The sequence below is a fragment of the Tamandua tetradactyla genome, chromosome 12 (assembly GCF_023851605.1).
Source record: "Tamandua tetradactyla isolate mTamTet1 chromosome 12, mTamTet1.pri, whole genome shotgun sequence".
Classification (NCBI taxonomy): domain Eukaryota; kingdom Metazoa; phylum Chordata; class Mammalia; order Pilosa; family Myrmecophagidae; genus Tamandua; species Tamandua tetradactyla.
In genome coordinates, this window is record NC_135338.1 from 2,980,693 (window position 1) to 2,999,495 (window position 18,803).

General features: G+C 37.2%; 1 protein-coding gene across 1 annotated transcript in view; it reads right to left on the reverse strand.

The window, feature by feature from the left end:
- Nucleotides 1-12,585: 12,585 nt before the first annotated feature.
- The window catches only part of SNAPC1 (small nuclear RNA activating complex polypeptide 1), a 47,126-nt gene continuing 40,908 nt past the window's right edge, over nucleotides 12,586-18,803 (reverse strand). The window contains exons 9-10 of the mRNA XM_077122440.1: nucleotides 18,699-18,794; nucleotides 12,586-14,364 (exon numbers count right to left, since the gene is read on the reverse strand). Of these exons, the coding sequence (XP_076978555.1) occupies nucleotides 14,330-14,364; nucleotides 18,699-18,794 (131 nt within the window). The 3' untranslated portion in view covers nucleotides 12,586-14,329. The remainder of the gene's footprint in view (nucleotides 14,365-18,698; nucleotides 18,795-18,803) is intronic.

The window sequence follows — 18,803 nt, forward strand, 5'->3', positions numbered from 1 at the left end:
ATCCTTGCACCCACACAGCTACATCCTCCCTGGCCACTGGGCACCCACATTCACAAACATCAGCATGACATCCCCAACCTGCACCCATAGCTGCCCTGAAACAAATCACCGTACTGAGGGCTCCACCCCGTGCCCTGCTCCCTGCTGTACAACCATCCCACAAACACAAGGCCTTGGACTCCTGAAAGAAATCAACTCCCAAAGTAAATCTATCAAGGTATCTACATGCCATGAAGACAGCAGATCACTAAGCATATCACAATGCAGACAGATAGAGCCCTGCCTAATGACCAAATTAAAACACCAGAGGAGACACAGACGTTGGAACAACTAATCAAAGATGTTCACACAACGCTACTTAATAAAATAAGTGGGATAGGAAATGACAGAGAGGAGATCAAGAAGACAGTAGAAGACCATAGAGAGGAATTTGAAAGAATAAATAGAAAAATAGCGGAAATCACAGAGATGAAAGACTGTTGACCAAATAAAAAGCATAGTAGAGGGCGGGCCACGGTGGCTCAGCAGACAGGAATGCTTCCCTGCAATGCCAGAGGACCCGGGTTCATTTCCCGGTGCCTGCCCATGTTTAAAAAAAAAAAAAAAAAAAGCAGAGTAGAGGCACACAACACCATATTTGAAGAGACAGAAGAAAGAATAAGTGATATAGAGGACAGGATAATTGACTTCAAAGACTCAAAACAGCAAATGGCAAAAAAGATGGAAAAAATTGAATGGGACTCTGGGAAATATAAGACTATGAGAATCATTGGTGTCCCAGAAGAAGAGGGCGTAAAGGATAGGAAGAGTTGTTGAGGATATAATGGGGAGAATTTCTCAACCCTCATGAAGGACATAATTATACAAGTCAAAGAAACCCAAAGAACTCCAAACAGAGTAAATCCAAATAGGTCTTCCCCAAGGCACATACTAATCAGTCAGTCAAATGTTGAAGAGAAGCAGAAACTCCTGAAAGCAGCAAGAGAAAAACAATCTACTACATACAAGGGAAATCAAATAAGACTGAGTCAGACTACTCAGCTAGCACCCTGGAGGTGAGAAGGCAGTGGTATGATATATTCAAGATCCTGAAAGAGAAAGACTTCCAGCCAAGAATTCTGTGCTCAGCCAAATTGTCCTTCAAAATTGAGGGTGATATTAAAGCTTCCACAGACAAAGAAGTCCTGAAAGAATTGGTCAACAAGAGATCAGCCCTACAAGAAATACTAAAAAGAGTTCTGCCAGTTGAAAAAATGTCAGGAGAGGGAGGTCTGGAAAAGGGCACAGAACTGAAGAGTACCACTAAGGGTAATTTAAAGAATACAAAGAGAAAGCGGGAAAAGAATATATAAGATCTGACAAATAAAATTAAAAAGATAAGATGGTGGAATCAAGAAATGCTTTTTCAGTAATAACTTTGAATGCTAATGGAGTAAACCTACCAATTAAAAGGTACAGATTGGCAGACTACAACTCAAAAGACTCTGTCAGAGGGGTGAAGAGGCAGCCAACCCAATGGAGGAAGGTATTTGGGGATCACTTATCAGACAAAGGTTTGATTTCCTGTATATACAAAGAAATCATACAACTCAACAACAAAAGAACAACCCAATTATAAAATGGGCTAAAGATAGGAATAAATGTTTTCTGAAGAGCAAATACAGATGGCTCGAAGCATGTGAAGAGATGCTCATTTTCACTGGCTAGAAGGGAAATGCAGATCAAGACTACAGTGAGATACCATGTCACACCTATAAGAATGGCTGCTATTAAACAAGCAGGAAACTATAAATATTGGAGAGGATGTGGAGAAACTGGGACATTTATGCACTGCTGGTGGGAACGTATAATGGTGCAGCCACTATGGAAGACTGTTTGGTGGTTCCTTAGGAAACAAAATATCGAGCTGCCCTATGACCCAGCAATAGCACTACTTGGTACATACCCAGAAGATCTGAAAGCAACAACACAGACATTTGTACACTGATGTTCATAGCAGCACTATTCACAATTACCAAAAGATGGAAACAAACAAAATGTCCATCAACAGATGAGTGGATCAACAAAATATAGTATATACATACAATGGAATATTCTACAGCTGTAAGACAAAATGACATCCTGAAGCACATGACAAGATGGATGAGCCTTGAGGACATAATGCTGAGTGAAGTTAGCCAGACACAAAAATAGATACTGTATGATTCTACTTTTATGACCAGCATAAAGGTATAATCAGAGGCTTGTAATACAGAATACAGGGGACTTACGATATATAGAAGCTAGAGATGTTAATGTTAGCTAATTAGTTAGCTAATGAGGTTGAACTCCAATGTAAGAGCATAGATAGGAGTAAGGGTGATTCTCTTGTGGGTCTAGAAGTAATATTACCATATTGAAGATGAACAAGATTGAAAGGGGTTGTATTGACCTATGCGCCCCACTGATTAACACTAGAAATATGAATGCATGAATGACATAAAAAAGAATTACGTTAAAGATATGATGCTTGTAAAAAGAGTATTTAAGTCCAGGGTACAGGGGGAAAACTGCTATTGCACGCTATGAGCTATGTTCAAAAGGAAACCATCAGCACTACCATAGCAACAGCAGAGGTAAATAATGGGGGGAGGGACAAGAGTTAAGAGGAGGTTTAGATCTCCTGTTTGGCGAGGGTGTATTTATTGGTTTCCTTTCTCTTGGGAACAATGAAATTATCTAAAATTGAGCATGTTGATGGACTGTGGACTTTGGACCCTCTACATGATGCCCGATGAATGCAGGTGGCTGAAGGATGCACTGACAGAGAAGTAGAATGGCGAACAATGGTGTATAGTTATGAACCAAGGTTGTGCCGCTACAAAAAGGAACAGTGTCATGAGGCTGTACTGCCTCAAAAAGGAACAGAACAGCGAGGCACATCATTCATTAATGATGTGAATGAACATGTAGGACATTTGGTGAGACAAAATAAGCCAGAAACAAAAAAAGAACAATGGTCTGGTCACCTTTAGAAAATGCTTATAAGAAAACAGGGGCCTAGATTGTAAGCTTTTAGAGCAGACACATTAAGTCTGGAATGGTGATTATTATTTCTGGATTTTGAGAGGCTGTTTTATATATATAACCTGATATTTAGAGATAAGCAAGAAACCAAACAGGTTGGGGTTAAAGTAATTCAGAACATAGGGGTAAGGAAGACAGAGTCTATATTTTAGAACCACACATACTCTTTGAGACCATTGGAAGAATGGTTTATTTGGTCTAGAACTGAAATTTTCTGTAGTGCATTATCTAGTTCAACCTGTCCGTATAGCTCATTTGAACAACTGAAACACAGGGAGCACAGAATAAGAAAGAGGTCCTTTAATCCTATATAGATTTTTGTAATACCTGGAAGCATCCTAGAGTATATTAAGCAGATAATCAAAAAGTATTGGCAACATCCCCTGAGGGAGGGGAGAAAGTCTATGGAACTATTAAACCTCACCATCAGGGAATCCCCTGATATTGTGTCAAACTTTAGGGACACCCAAAACAATAGACCATGCCCTCGATCACGAGGAAAAAAGTCTATTGTGATGATAAAAAAAAAATTTAAGCCCTCTAGCCTCCTATGTTCTGGAGCAACTGGAAGGAAAAATCTGAGAGGATTGTATGGTAGCCCATGACAAACTCTGGGATCTGTCCTGTAATTACTTGTTGAAGAGTGCTTTGAAAATTGTTGCTTTTTTATTTCTTTGCTTTGTATATATGTTATACTATACAATAAAAAAAAGTAAAATAGACAAGTTATTAGATGAAATTAACAGAAGACTGAACACAAAAGAAAGGATTTGTGAACTTGAAGGTGAGCCAAAAGGCATCATCCAAACTGAAGCAAAAAGTTAAAAAAGATTTGGTGGTGGTGATGGGGAGGAACCACAGTGATCTGTGGGACAGTATCAGAAAGACAACACCAATTTAACTGGAGCCCTAGAAGGAAAAGAGAGTGCAGGAAAATGCATAGGATATACCGCAAAAATAAATTACACTATACACATCATATAACTTCATTTTTGCTGAAAAACAAAATAAAGAAAAAATCTTAAAAGTCTCCAGAAAAGAAAGGACACTTTTATACAATGGAACACTGTGCTGGTTTGAAACGATATATGTCCCCTAGAAAAGCCATGTTTTAATCTAAATCCCATTTCATAAAGGCAGAATAACCCTATTCAATACTGTATGTTTGAAACTGTCATCAGGTCATCTTCCTGGAGATGTGATTTAATCAAGAGTGGTTGTTAAGCTGAATTAGGTGACGACATGTCTCCACCCATTTGGGTGGGTCTTGAGAAGTTTCTGGAGTCCTATAAAAGAGGAAACATTTTGGGGAATGAAGGAGATTCAGATAAAGCAGAGCAGAACAACACAGCCACGAGAAGCAGAGTCCATCAGCCAGAGCTTTGGAGATGAAGAAGGAAAACGCCTCCCGGGGAACTTCATGAAACAGGAAGCCAGGAGAAGAAGCTAGCAGATGACACCGTGTTCGCCGTGTGCCCTTCCAGCTGAGAGAGAAGCCCTGACTGTGTTCACCATGTGCCTTCTCACTTGAGAGAGAAACCCTGGACTTCATCGGCCTTCTTGAACCAAGGTATCTTTCCCTGGATGCCTTTGATTGGGCATTTCTATAGACTTGTTTTACTTGGGACATTTTCTCGACCTTACAACTGTGAGCCAGCAACTTATAAAATTCCCCTTTTTAAAAGCCACTCCATTTCTGGTACGGTACATTCAGCAGCTAGCAAACTAGAGCTTTTTAAGGGGACATACATCCTTTCAAACCAGCACAAACACCAATAAGAATAAAAAGTCAAGTCAAACCAGAAACAATGGAGGCTGAAGACAACGGAACAATCTTTAAAGTGCTAGAAGGAAAAAAAAAAACTGCCTATCTAGAATTCTTAACCAGCAGAAATATCTTTCAAAGGTGAAAATGACAGGGTGGGAGGGTAGTTCAGTGGTAGAATTCTCGCCTGCCACGTGGGAGGCCCGGGTTCGATTCCTGACTGTGCACTACCCACAAGAAGAAAAAAAACACAAAATGGTGCTGCAATCATCGGATACTCAGATGGAGAAATAATGAAATGTGGCCCCTGCCATACAGCATACAAAAAAAAAGTGAAAATAAAACAGATGTTTTCAGATAAACAGAAGCTGAGAGGATTTGTATCCGGCAGAGCTAAACTATAATAAATTAATATTAAAGGAACTTCTTCAGGCTGAAGGAAAATTATTCCAGATGAAACCAGAGATTTTTAGGAAGGAATGAAGAGCACTGGAAAGGGTTTATCTGTGGGTAAATATAAAGTATTTTTTTCTGTTCTTTTCTATCTCTAGTTTGTTTAAAACGATAAAAAATGTTTTGGGGGTTATAAACTATAGAAATAAAAACATGTCAGCATCACAAAGGATGGGCAGGTGTAGAGATGGAGTCGTACTGTTGTGAAAGATATTCTTCCCTAACTTATTACAAGGTAGATTTTATCATATCAAAGACGTATCTTACAATCCCGGAGCAAACTCAGTTAGTCCCCACAACTCATGTTCTTAGCCAATATGCAATGAGGCCAATTACTTTGAGAAGTTCCAAAACTGACAGTAATTTACAGCATTATCATTTTAATCACATCCATGATTGGACTAAGAAATCCTTGAGATTTTTAAGGCCTGCCCTGCTCACAGTCCCTGAGGAAAGCTGCCAGAGGATCCTTTCACGTAATTTGTCATGCTTTGTGGCATGCGACCTTCTACCCTGGCCACCTTTCTTTTTTTGCATGGGCAGCACCGGGAATCGAACTGGGTCTAGGGCACGGCAGGTGAGAACTCTGCCACTGAGCCACCGGGCCCGCCCTACCTGGCCGCTTTTGAATGTACCAGTGGCCTATGCCCTAGTGAAGGGCAGCTGTCTTTTGACTGGACATAAGAGAGGCCAATGGCCAAAATGACCCAGCAGAAGAATCTCTGCCCCATCGCGGAGGGGGAGAGGGGAGGTTATTCGGTATTACAACTAATGGAATCAATCAGACCCTCTTTCAGAGAGAGGAGAAGACAGGAGAGTAGCAGAGGCACAGTGGGCTAAGAGAAGCTGGAGAACACGTGAATGACACGAGGCATATGGTGACTACCCGGCAATGGACATCTGCTTTAAGATGAGGGTGCACCCAGGTCACCGGAGCTGCTGAGATTCACACGCCACAAGCTCCCATTTTCCCACCTCTCCAAGAAGTTGTCCCACGATGAGGTTTTCGCCTTGTGCCCTCTGTATTCTTAAAATAAGCCTTCAGCATTTACGATAACTGAATGCACCCTTGCTCCTTGCAACCTAAAGAAGCCTGCCCAAATTTATCTAAAAAACAACATCCAGACCTGCAATATACTGCACATTAAATAAAATAATTCAGGCATAAAACATACCAGATGAGAAGGTGTTGTACAGGCTGAGAGCTGGGCTTTGGCATTTGCTTGAACACAAAGAATAAGAACAATGTATACTTTAAATTACTACATAGCTGTTAAGATAAATGAAAATGTGAAGAGTTAACACCCCCAGAGTCCTTTCAATGCTATTTAAAAAGTAAGCCTTCTTCAAACTGTAATTTAATTCAAAAATCAAGAGTAAGTTGGGATGACACTAGTAATTACGCCTATTTTTCTAGGCTATTTATGTCAAAGTGAAAGTAACTTTCAGCCCATAAAGTTCATTTTTAAAGATACTTCAATCGAAGATATTTTATCTCTCTATATATGCATGGATCTTTTTGTCCTAACCAATGTGATGTTGGGAAAAGGATACAGCACACCTAATTCAACTTGTAAAAAAGAAACCAAATGCTCCTTAAATTGTCATAGTCATGAAAGCATGGCTTCATACCAACTGAAGATCTGTGTAAAACACAGAAGTTTTCAATTATTGCGATTTAAGAGAAATACCTCAAAAGTCACCACATTAAACCCTAATAACCACTTTGCTTCCCTTGGCATCCAAGCGCTGTTCAAAAACTTATGCTTTCCAAGCGGCAATTATTTTACAGGTTAGCATTCATATCTTTGTATTTCAAGGCACTATACACTTTTGTTTTAACTTTTTAAATTGTATAGTATAACATATATACAAAGCGAAGAAATAAAAAAGCAATGGTTTTCAAAGCACTCTTCAACAAGTGGTTACAGGACAGATCCCAGAGTTTATCGTGGGCTACCATATGATCTTCTCAGATCTTTCCTTCTAGCTGCTCCAGAATATAGGAGGCTAGAAGGCTTAAATACTTTTTTATCATCACAATCGTCTTTTTTCCTTCTTTTTTTGTGAAAAAATGACAGGTATACAAAAAAGTATAAATTTCAAAGCACAGCACCACAGCTAGTTGTAGAACATATTTCAGAGTTTCACATGGGTTACAAACTATGCACTTTTTAATATGTTTGATGTCAGTAAAATAGTTCTGTATTATCTTGAATTTACAGCCGATAACAGAGTCTAAACAAAAAGAAATGAACATTTTAAGGATACATGATGAATAATAGTAGAACTACGATACTAATTTTTGACTTTCGAGTGTCTAGGTCAGAAAATAACAAGTATTCAAGCTATTTATATGATGTTTTTTATAAATTTCCCCATTATATCACTGTTCTGGGAAATCCCAGTATAAGACAAAGTCTTTGCCCAAAAGTTGGTTCGTTATCTCTCTTGGCAGTAGAAATTATCTCACAGATGGGATCTGTTTCAGGAAACAACACCTTAATTGGGTGTTAAAGAGATTGGGAACATTTCCCTTCATTAAATGTATCCACTCACATTTAGGAAACCTTTGAGGGATGACGAGAAAGAGGTATAAACTCAGATAGGTTCCTAAATGTGCTTACAACATAAACCCAAATTAGTACTAGAAAACAAAGACAACACACAATGATTTCTCATAGAGAACTGCACATTCCCAGGGTAGTTTTCATATTCTCATGTTACAGCATTCATATAATCTGCATTTTATGGTTTCACTTTTGCTGTTTTTTTAGATATCCCAAGTAAACTGGGTATGCGTTAAAACTATGATAATTCCAGTTCCCTACTTTGAATAATACTTTCATAGATTAAGTTTCCAAAAGATAAAGCAGCATAGTTTTAAAATAAAGCTTATGTCTATGTATGCTGCTACAACCCCTCTTCCTCTACAAAACATCACCTAATATTTAATATTAAAATCGCATTATTTCTGACTTGGTGCAGTTATTTTATAATCAAATTGACAATAAAAAATAGCTTTATTAGCTAAGCAGTATGGGATGCCACATTTTTAACCACCATTAAACACAAATTTTACTTTCTATTTGAATTCTTTTCAGTAAGCTTTAATCTCACATTAAAAGCCAATCTATCAAGTGATTCATATTCTATCTTTCAAATATGTTCACAAAGAACTACCGTCTAATGCACTTTGTTAGATGTACCATATAGCAACTCTCAACTGCTTAATTCAATTGTTATTTTTATCTATCTGTATTTCCTGTGGTTAAGATTCAGAGTATATTCAATTGCAACCATTATAAAGATTGATAATACCCAATTGTGCTGGTTTGAAAGGATGTATGGACCCTAGAAAAGCCATGTTTTAATCAAAATCCCATTTCATAAAGGCAGAATAATCCCTGTACGTTTGAATCTGTAATGAGATCATCTCCCTGGAGATGTCTCCCAATCAAGAGTGGTTGTTAAACTGGATTAGGGGAGATATGTCTCCACTCACTTGGGTGGGTCTTGATTGGTTTACTGAAGTCCTATAAAAGAGGAAACATTTTGGAGAATGAGAGATTCTGAGAGAGCAAAGAATGCTGCAGCACCACGAAGCAGAGAGTCCACGAGCCAGAGCTTTGGAGATGAAGAAGGAAAATGCTTCCCAGGGAGCTTCATGAAACTGGAAGCCAGGAGAGAAAGCTAGCAGATGATGCTGTGTTCACCATGTGCCCTTCCACTTGAGAGGGAAACCCTGAACTTCATCAGCCTTCTTGAACCAAGGTGTCTTTCCCTTGAAAGATGCCTTTGATTGGACATGTCTATAGACTTATTTTAAGTGGGACAATTTCTCAGCCTTAGAAGTGTGAACTAGCAATGTATTAAATTCCACATTTTAAAAGCCATTCTGTTACTCTGCAACAGGACTGGATACAAAAACTCAGAAATGGACAGCACAATACTACCTAACTGTAATACAATTATGTTAAAACACTGAATGAAGCTGCATGTGAGAATGATAGAGGGAGGAGGGCTGGGGACATAAATGAAATCAGAAAGAAAGATAGATGTTAAAGATTGAGATGGTACAATCTAGGAATGTCTAGAGTGTATAATAATAGTGGAATGTACAATGTACAAATTTTAAAAATGTTTTTGCATGAGGAAGAACAAAGGAATGTCATTATTGCAGGGTGCTGAAAATAGATGGTAATTACTATTTTAAACTATCACCTTATATGAGACTAAAGCAAAAAATGTTTATTTGTTACAAAATTTATATTTTGACTAGTGCATTTCCTAATATAACTTATGTAGATAGTTTGATTGAACGCCATAAGTACTTGGAATCTCAGGTAGGACATGAGATTCTGTTGGTTTGTCCAGAGTGATGCCCCGATGAATCCCAGAGTGATTCAATCAGTGAGTGGAAAAGTATCTGCAAAGACCCCTTCGGGGAATGGTGAGAACGGGGAGAAATTCACCTTCCCCAAGTTGAATTCTTGATATTCTTACAAGCAGTGTGGACAACCAAAGCTATAGGCAGAGCCCCCGGTCTTGGGGTTTGTTCATATGAAACTTGACCCCACAAAGGATAGGTCAAGTCTACTTAAAATTTAGGCCTAAGAGTCACCCCCAAGAGAACCTCTTCTGTTGCTCAGATGTGGCCTCTCTCTCCAGCCAACACAAGCAAAATCACCACCCTCCCCCTGTCTACGTGGGACATGACTCCCAGGGGTGTGAACCTTCCTGGCAACGTGGGACAGAAATTCTAGAATGAGCTGAGACTCAGCATCAAAGGACTGAGAAAAACCCTAGAATGAGCTGAGAAATGAACATCAAGGATTGAGAGAATCTTCTCCACCAAAAGGGGGAAGAGTGAAATGTGACAAAGTGTCAATGGCTGAGAGATTCCAAACAGAGTCGAGAGGTTATCCTGGAGGTTATTCTTATGCATTAAGTAGATATCACCTTGTCGTTCAAGATGTAGTGGACAGGCTGGAGGGAACTGCTGGAAAATGTAGAGCTGTGTTCCAGTAGCCATGTTTCTTGAGGATGATTGAACAATGATATAGCTTTCACAGTGTGACTCTGTGATTGTGAAAACCTTGTGTCTGATGCTCCTTTTATCTACCATATCAACAGATGAGTAGAACATATGGAATAAAAATAAATAATAGGGGGAACAAATGTTAAAATAAATTTAGTTTGAAATGCTAGTGATAAATGAAAGTGAGGGGTAAGGAGTATGGTAGGTACAATCTTTTTTTTTTCTGTTGTCGTTTTCTTTTTCTGTTGTCTTTTTATTTTTTTCTAAATCGATGCAAATGTTCTAAGAAATGATGAATATGCAACTATGTGATGGTATTAATATTTACTGATTATATATGTAGAATGGAATATGTTAATATTTTTGTTGTTAATTTTTTTAATTAATAAAAAAAAGTTTAAAAAAATTGCCCAAAGGACATGGGGGAAAAAAAAGCCATTCTGTTTCTGGTATATTGCATTCCGGCAGCTGGCAAACTAGAACACCATTATAATGAGAATGTAGAGAAAGTCACTCCCAAATACTGATAGTGGGTGTACAAGATGACACGACTTGCCAACTATTAACAAAATTTCATAGGCACCCAGTGTTTGGCCAAGCAAGTTCGTGTGCAGATTTATCCTGCAGAAATACGAACACTGAATCAAGATCTACACACAAGGAAGGTTTAAAATAGTAAAAAATGAAATGAACTAGTGTAGAAAAGAGGTGACCTAGCAGGTCGGAGTGCTGTCCTTGGAGAGGCTTATTTGCAAGGCTGGCCCTTGGCTGGTGCCTAGGAATTTGGCTAGTGAACAATTCCCTACACTAATAGAGAGCTTTTCCTAAGCGGTCAGAGTGGCTCAATGTGCCTGAACTGCACAAACAGTAGGGTTTATGCTGAAGACCTGCTTTCCTTCTGGAGTCTGGAACTGTGGTACCTGCCCCCCAAAACCTGTGGGCAGGCTCTAATGAACTTCTCCGGTCACTTTGCACATGTTGTCACAACTCATTAAGCTCCTCCTGTGTGACTCCAAAGGAAGAGGACTCCGGGAAACTTGTGCTTGGTTTCTTTCAGATTTTTGCCTCATACGCCTTTGTTTTGCTAATTTTGCTTTCTATCCTCCTGCTGTAATTTATCTTATCTGTGAGTACTACTACAGGCTGAGTCCTGAGTCCTTCCAGCGAATCACTGAACCCCGGTGTGTTCTTGGGAAACCCAAATTCAGAACCCAATGTCTTACAATACAGGATTAGCTGAACAGACGCAGCCACTAAAATGAATGAATATGGAGCATTGTTCAAGCTATATTAAGCACAAACAAAAGTTGCAGAATAGTATTGTTATAATTCTGTTTCTTTCACAAATGTGATGGATATATATGATTTATATTTGCATTGAAAATCAATATTTGACCTTTTAAAAATTAGCCTTACTTTGGTAATAAGAAAATAAATTAAAATTTTAAAGAATTAAATGTAGTGTTTTCAGTTATATGATGATACTGTGAAACATTGATTGTACAGTTTGAATTATATGGTATGTGGATACATAACATATATCAATAAAAATAATTTTTTAAATGTAGTGTTTTAAAAGAAGATTCTGTAGAATAAAAATACATAACTCATCTAGAGTAAATGCAACTTTCGGCCAAGAACACTCTCTCACAGCAAGCAGTGCTGTCACCTACCCAGTAGCCCTCCCTCCTTCTTCCCTGGTAGCTCAGCCCCTCTCAGGTGCTCACCTCCCCCAGCCACAATTATCAAGGTAAATTTTGACTGGTCTGAAGTTGATGGTCCCATTCCTCCTGCCAGTGATTGCTACAGCTGTTGGGGAATGGCTGCTGTCAGTACACATGGAAGGTGTTATCTGGGAAGGATTGCTTAGTCTCAGAAAGGCACAAGGAAAAGACAGCCCTCCTCTTCCGGTGGATGGTATCAAATCCTGACGTGACACCCACCAGACAACAGGCCAACATGCTAAGAATGGCAGAGTCAGAACAAATAAAAACCCAAACCTGGGCATAAGAAGCCATTCTGGAACAGATACAGCCCAGGGCCATCTTGCACTGGGATTCCAGACTGGTTTTCTAATAAATGTTTTCATATGGTTTAAGCAATTTTGAAGTAGGGTTTTACTATTTAGTCAAAAGCTTTCTTCTGCATTCCCACTGCTACCGGAATAGGTAGAAAAGACACTGAAATTATAGGTCAGAGCCTTGCATTTATCACCCAGATGCACCACTTCCTAATTTCATGAACTTACACAAGACACTCATTATTCTAGGGTACAAGTTCTTTATTGTACAAATGAAATGGTAACAGTGTAATTTTTAAGTAGTGTTGTGAAAAAGTAGAGGGCAACTCACTCTGTTAGGTATACAGTGTTTGTTTGTAAGCTTTAATGACGAGACAAGTTAAAGCAAATAACCAGGTAAACAAGTAGCCAAAAATGGATACTCCCTGCCCCGCCACGTGCTCCAACCATTTTAGAATATTTAAATCCCAGCTCTGTCTAGCGTTCACATTATGAAAATTGCCCCAGCTATGACCAGAAACATCTGAAGTCAAAGAAAAAACTGCTTTTAGTACCTAATGTGATAGTATGGATTCTAATCAATGAAAGTTTTATCCAATTAGCATTCTTTAAATGTGTCTCCCTACACATATGCATTTCTATATTTATATATACACACACATATAGGTAGATATGTGATATGTATATAACAGGGAGTTTTCTTCACAGTGGGATTTTTAGGAGGGGGTGCATGGGCCAGCTATCAAACCTGGTCTGCAGCATGGCGGAGGAGAATTCTACACCTGAACTAACTTGCACCCAGCATTTGTATTCTGATTTAGATTTAATGTGTTTTCATTCACAAGACATTTGCAGATTTGGAATTAATCTTCAGCCCACATTTTAAATTCCCCAATAATACAGTGCTAGAAAACAGCATGGAATGTAATCAACTGTATGAGAGACTCAGCCAACCACATGTTATGGAGATGATGTGCTATTGGCAGCAGTTCAAATATGGTTCAAGAAACCTCTACTTAAATATCCAGAATAGAAATTGACAGAGAAGCACATTCATGAAGTTACAGAATTTTTTTCTGAATAGCAACTATTCTCTTCCACAGACATATTTTGGAATTTACATTACCACTCTTAAAGGATTTATTAGAAATAACATATATTTAAATATTGTACTTAAACAATGTATTGGCTAATCATATTACAAGTATGTATATATTTGTATTTACATACAAATATATGTACACAATCTATGTCTGTTGGTATATGTGTGTATACATATACATGTATATATGAATGCACACAAATATACATATAGGTGTGATATCTAACATATCTGTTAGACCAAAAGGAACTTTAAAACAAGCACTAAAGAGTATTCGCTCGATCAAAGAAAAACTGAGTTGAGAACTTCCTAGTTATCAATCACATAAATTACTGATCATACAAGTTTCATATATAAACAAAGTAAGGCAAATATGGCAAAAGTTTTATTGCACTTAACCATACAACATACACAATAGTAAATATACGTCATAAACTACATACATTTTTGTGTAGACACAAAATAATCTACCATTTACATACAATAAACACTAATATTTCAAGTAAATGATTTTATGGAATAGTTAATACTGTCAAAACTGTCCTTAGATAGTATAATACCACAAAATGTTATAGAAAATAGTAATAATCTGCAAATAACAAGACTATTTCTATTAGATTCTAAATTCAATTTTAATCTCCATTTATGGAGATTTCATAACAGAAAATGTTAAAAATTAGATTTCAAAGTAAATTCTCACTCCAATTGTTTTTTTACCTTTATTCTAGAACTGTGTTAAGGTAATACCATTTCAAAGGAATCAACTAGTTTCCCAGAACAATTATTTCTGACATTTGTAGTCTTCCCGTCCAATACACAAAACACGCATCTGTTCTTTTGTCAGAAAGTTCAAAATTAAAAACTCTACACCAGGGTCTTTTTTCAGTGTGTTCTTTTCCTTTTAGGAGCAGTGAACCCTAAAGACATAAAATTTTGAAGTATGTTAGGTCTTAAAAAGTAATACTTAATTGATAATATGCAATTATACTACAGAGAACTTTAATTAATATAAAACAATTAAGAACACCTTCACAGCAAAGGTCAAACAAGAAATCTTAAACCTGACACATACGTGAATTTTTCCTTCAAAATGATATTGCAGTTTAAAATTTACTAATGTGGATCTTGTCCTAAATCCTACTTAGTAATACACCATATGAAGTTGTTTCATATGGGCATGCCTCCTGATAAACAGCACAGACCCGGCGTGCCATAGGCCAGGGCTGAGAGATAAAGTGACTACGATTTCTATTTCATTTCAGTTAACCCTGAAATGTAAATCCACAACAGGAGCATCAGACATTTTTCTGACTTTCACAGCAGTGGCCATAACCAACCCTCAAGTAAGTGTCCGTTAAGAAACAGCTGTGAACCAATTAAAAGCGAGACAAAAACATTAAAAATATGAAAGATGTGAAGAAAAGAAATATTTCCCAACAGTGAAAAGCTCAAGAGGAATGGAAAAAATTAAGAAAAAGAAAACAGACTCCTAGAAGAGAGAAGCAGTCAAGGAAAATGGATCAACAGGCCAAGATAATAAACTCCAGATTAAAGCAGGTCAGAGATCTGGGAAAGACTTCTCTAAAGAGTTGAAAATGATAGAATATCTAATACGTCTGAATGTACTGAGAGGAGATTTATACAAACACTTTGGGGATAAAATTTATGACAAGTATGTAGAAAAAAAACCAACGAATTAACAAGGAAAAAAGTTACTAATTCTCTAGGTAAAATAATAAGTATGCATATAAAAAAGAATCATAGTGGATGGGCCACGGTGGCTCAGCAGGCAGAGTTCTCACCTGCCATGCCGGAGACCCGGGTTCGATTTCTGGTGCCGCCCCAAGCAAAAAAAAACAAAAACAAAAACAATCACATGGCACCACTGTTAGCAATGTTTTATAAATGCTGAATGCTAATTAACTAAAATAATAATTACACTGAAGGACTGAGGGATAGGAAGTGTTTTGGGGTGAAAGGTGAAGAATATATTAAAAAGTGCTAAATCAAGAGTGAAATGAGACAAAGTGTCAATGGCTGAGAGATCCCAAACAGAGTTGAAAGGTTATCCTGGAGGTTATTCTTACGCATTAAGTAGATACCACCTTGTGATTCAAGATGTAAGGGAGAGGCTGGAGGGAAATGCCTGAAAATGTAGAGCTGTGTTCCAGTAGCCATGTTTCTTGAGGATGATTGAACAATGATATAGCTTTCACAATGTGACTGTGTGATTGTGAAAACCTTGTGTCTGATGCTCCTTTTATCTACCTTGTCAACAGATGAGTAGAATATATGGAATAAAAATAAATAATGGGAACAAATGTTAAAATAAATTTAGTTTGAAATGCTAGTGATCAGTGAAAGCAAGGGGTAAGGGGTATGGTAGGTATAATCTTTTTTTTTTCTGTTTTCGTTTTAATTCTTTTTCTGTGGTCTTTTTATTTCTTTTTCTGAATGGATGCAAATGTTCTAAGAAATGATGAATATGCAACTAAGTGATGATACTGTGAATTACTGATTACCTAGGTTAATTTTTATTTCATTTGTTAATTTTTTTAATTAATAAATAAATTTTTTTAAAAAGTGCTAAATCCCCACCACCTTCCTTAGAGAGAATATTCCATTAGATAATCCACTGAACACATGGAGTAGCAACAATATAAACATGCAATTTGAGACATGGACACAAATTCAAAAATAATTACTAAAGAATTAAAAGTGACTGTTTATGTAACCTGGGCAGAAAATTAAAAAGTATTTGCAAAGTCCTCTTGAGGGATTGGGGAAAAAAGTAGAAATATTAAATCAGGGAATTCCTGATATTTTCTCAAACAGTGGAGACAACCAACTTAATTGGCCAAGCCCTTGATCTTGGGACTTAAGCGGCAAAGGACAGGCTAAGCCTACTTATAACTATGCCTAAGAGTCACCCCAGAGAACCTCTTTAGTTACTCAGATGCGGCCTCTCTCTCCAAGCTAAGTCTGCAAGTGAAATCACTGGCCTCCCCCACTATGTAGGACAAGACTCCCAGGAATGTAAGTCTCCCTGGCAATGTGGGACACAACTTCCAGAGACAGGCCTGGACCTGGCATCCCAGGACTGAGAAAGCCTTCTTGACCAAAATGGGGAAAATAAATGAAACAAAGTTTCAGCGGCTGAGAGATTTCAAATAGAGTTGAGAGGTCATTCTGGAGGCTATTCTTACGCATTCATTGTAAAGATACTCCTTTTCAGTTTTAGGTGTATTAGAAAAGCTAGAAGGATATACCTGAGACTGCTGAACTGTAATCCAGCAGCTCTGATTCTTAAAGATGACTGTATAACTATACGGCTTCCACGGTATGACTGCGTGACTGTGATAACCATGCAACTTACAATCAATCACTTTATGCAGTGTATGGACTGATGAGCAAGAAAACATTAAAACAAAAAATGGACAAACAGTAGGGGGATATGGGAGCATGGGATATTTTGGCTGTTCTTTTTTATGTTTATTTTTATTCTTATTCTTTTTTTTTGGAGTAACGAAAATGTTCAAAAATTATGGTGATGAATGCACAGCTATAGGATGATCCTGTGAACCACTGTCTACATTCTGGATGATTATACAGTATGTGAATTTATCTCAATAAAACTGCATTTAACAATGTGATCTCTGGAGGGTAAGAAATGGAAGTCAGAGTTAGAAAATTAAAGTTCTGTCTAATGAGCATAATATGCACAATTATTTGAATTAAGTTATGTGTATATACAATTATAATATAAATTAAAACCACTTTTTAAAATCACAAGGTAATATTTTGGAATATGACTTGCCAGGCAACCATAAAGACGTACATGTGTGTTAAATTGTTTACTTACAATAAAAGCCTTTAATTGTCCAAAAGAACACAACTGGGACATATGGAAAAATTAAAATATAGACTTAGAGCTTTACATCAAAGTTAAAGTTCTTAAACTTGATAACTGCACTTAGGTGGCTTACGTAAGTTAATGTCTTTGTCCTCAGGAAATACACCCGGAAGTAATATGTGTTCAAGGAGCATAACATATACAACCTAGTCTCAAATGTTTAGAAAATGACAGACAGACTGATGGACGGATGAATGGATGGAAAATAGAATGATGGAGCAAATGTGACAAAATGTTACAACTGACAGATCCAAGTATCTGGAGAGGGCTGTATCTGGAGTCCACTGTATGGGGTTTGTATTCTTTTTGCAACTGTTGTGTCGGTTTGAAATTATTTCAAAATAAAGAGTTTAAGGGAAAAAAGCCTTTAACAAGACTGGAGCAACGCTAGTTTGAAACCACAAGAATTGTTTCACATGGACATAAACTGCAGAGCGTTCAGATTACTGAAAAACAAATAATCCCTCATGATTGTCTATCCTTTGTCTCAACCCCCAGGACTCTACACTGTCATTTCTTCATAGTGCACTAAACTGTTTTGCTTTTATACTAAAGTGTAAGGTTCTTGGGTACAGACTAAACTGATTCGTTTAACAAATCATGCTCAGATTTAAGATCACTGTGATCAGCAAAACACAAATTCTTAAATTCGTGTAGTTTATCTTTATCTCTGTACTAGCTAGGAGCCTGATGCACAGTGGGCAACTGATAAATGCTTGCTGAACAAATAAAAAGCCAAAAAGCCATAAGGCACGATTCTGAATATACATTATATTATCATTGATAAATTGCCAATCATCCAGACTCGCCTGTTAAATAACATGCAATACTGCAGTTACGTATGCTTACAGATCAGTGTTGTTGAATAACTACCACAAATTATTAAAACCTAACACTAAAAGATTTAACTACTTAAATTCATATTATGCAATATGCCACTATTTAGTGAGAAAGATCATTTCACAGGTGAAAATTTTACATTTACTAGTATTTGAAATAAGTATTTTTTAAAATGCCTTCTTTTTTAAAGTTATATTCAAAAATATTGTTTTTTGTAAATTGGCACATTTGATTCTTATTGTTAAAAAATAACATGATACTTTTAAAAATTATTAAATTCTAAGTTATTTAATTAGGTTAATGGAGATATCATATTGAGAAGTTCATAATAAGCGTTTTTAAAATTCCACCCAAACTTAATGGTAAAATTAATAGAAAAATCTTCCAATGTGCCTCATGATACAAGCATCACGACAACACACTGCTGTTATATTCTTAAACCTTGATGCTCTATAAGCATAAGTTTCCTTTAGTAGTTTGACAAAATTTCATCTGTACCTGATACACTAAAACTTTCATTCTCCTCATCTTCTGTAATCACAGGCATACTCAGACATATAGATTTGTCTTCCTTACTCACGTTCTGCATGTCACCTGGAAATA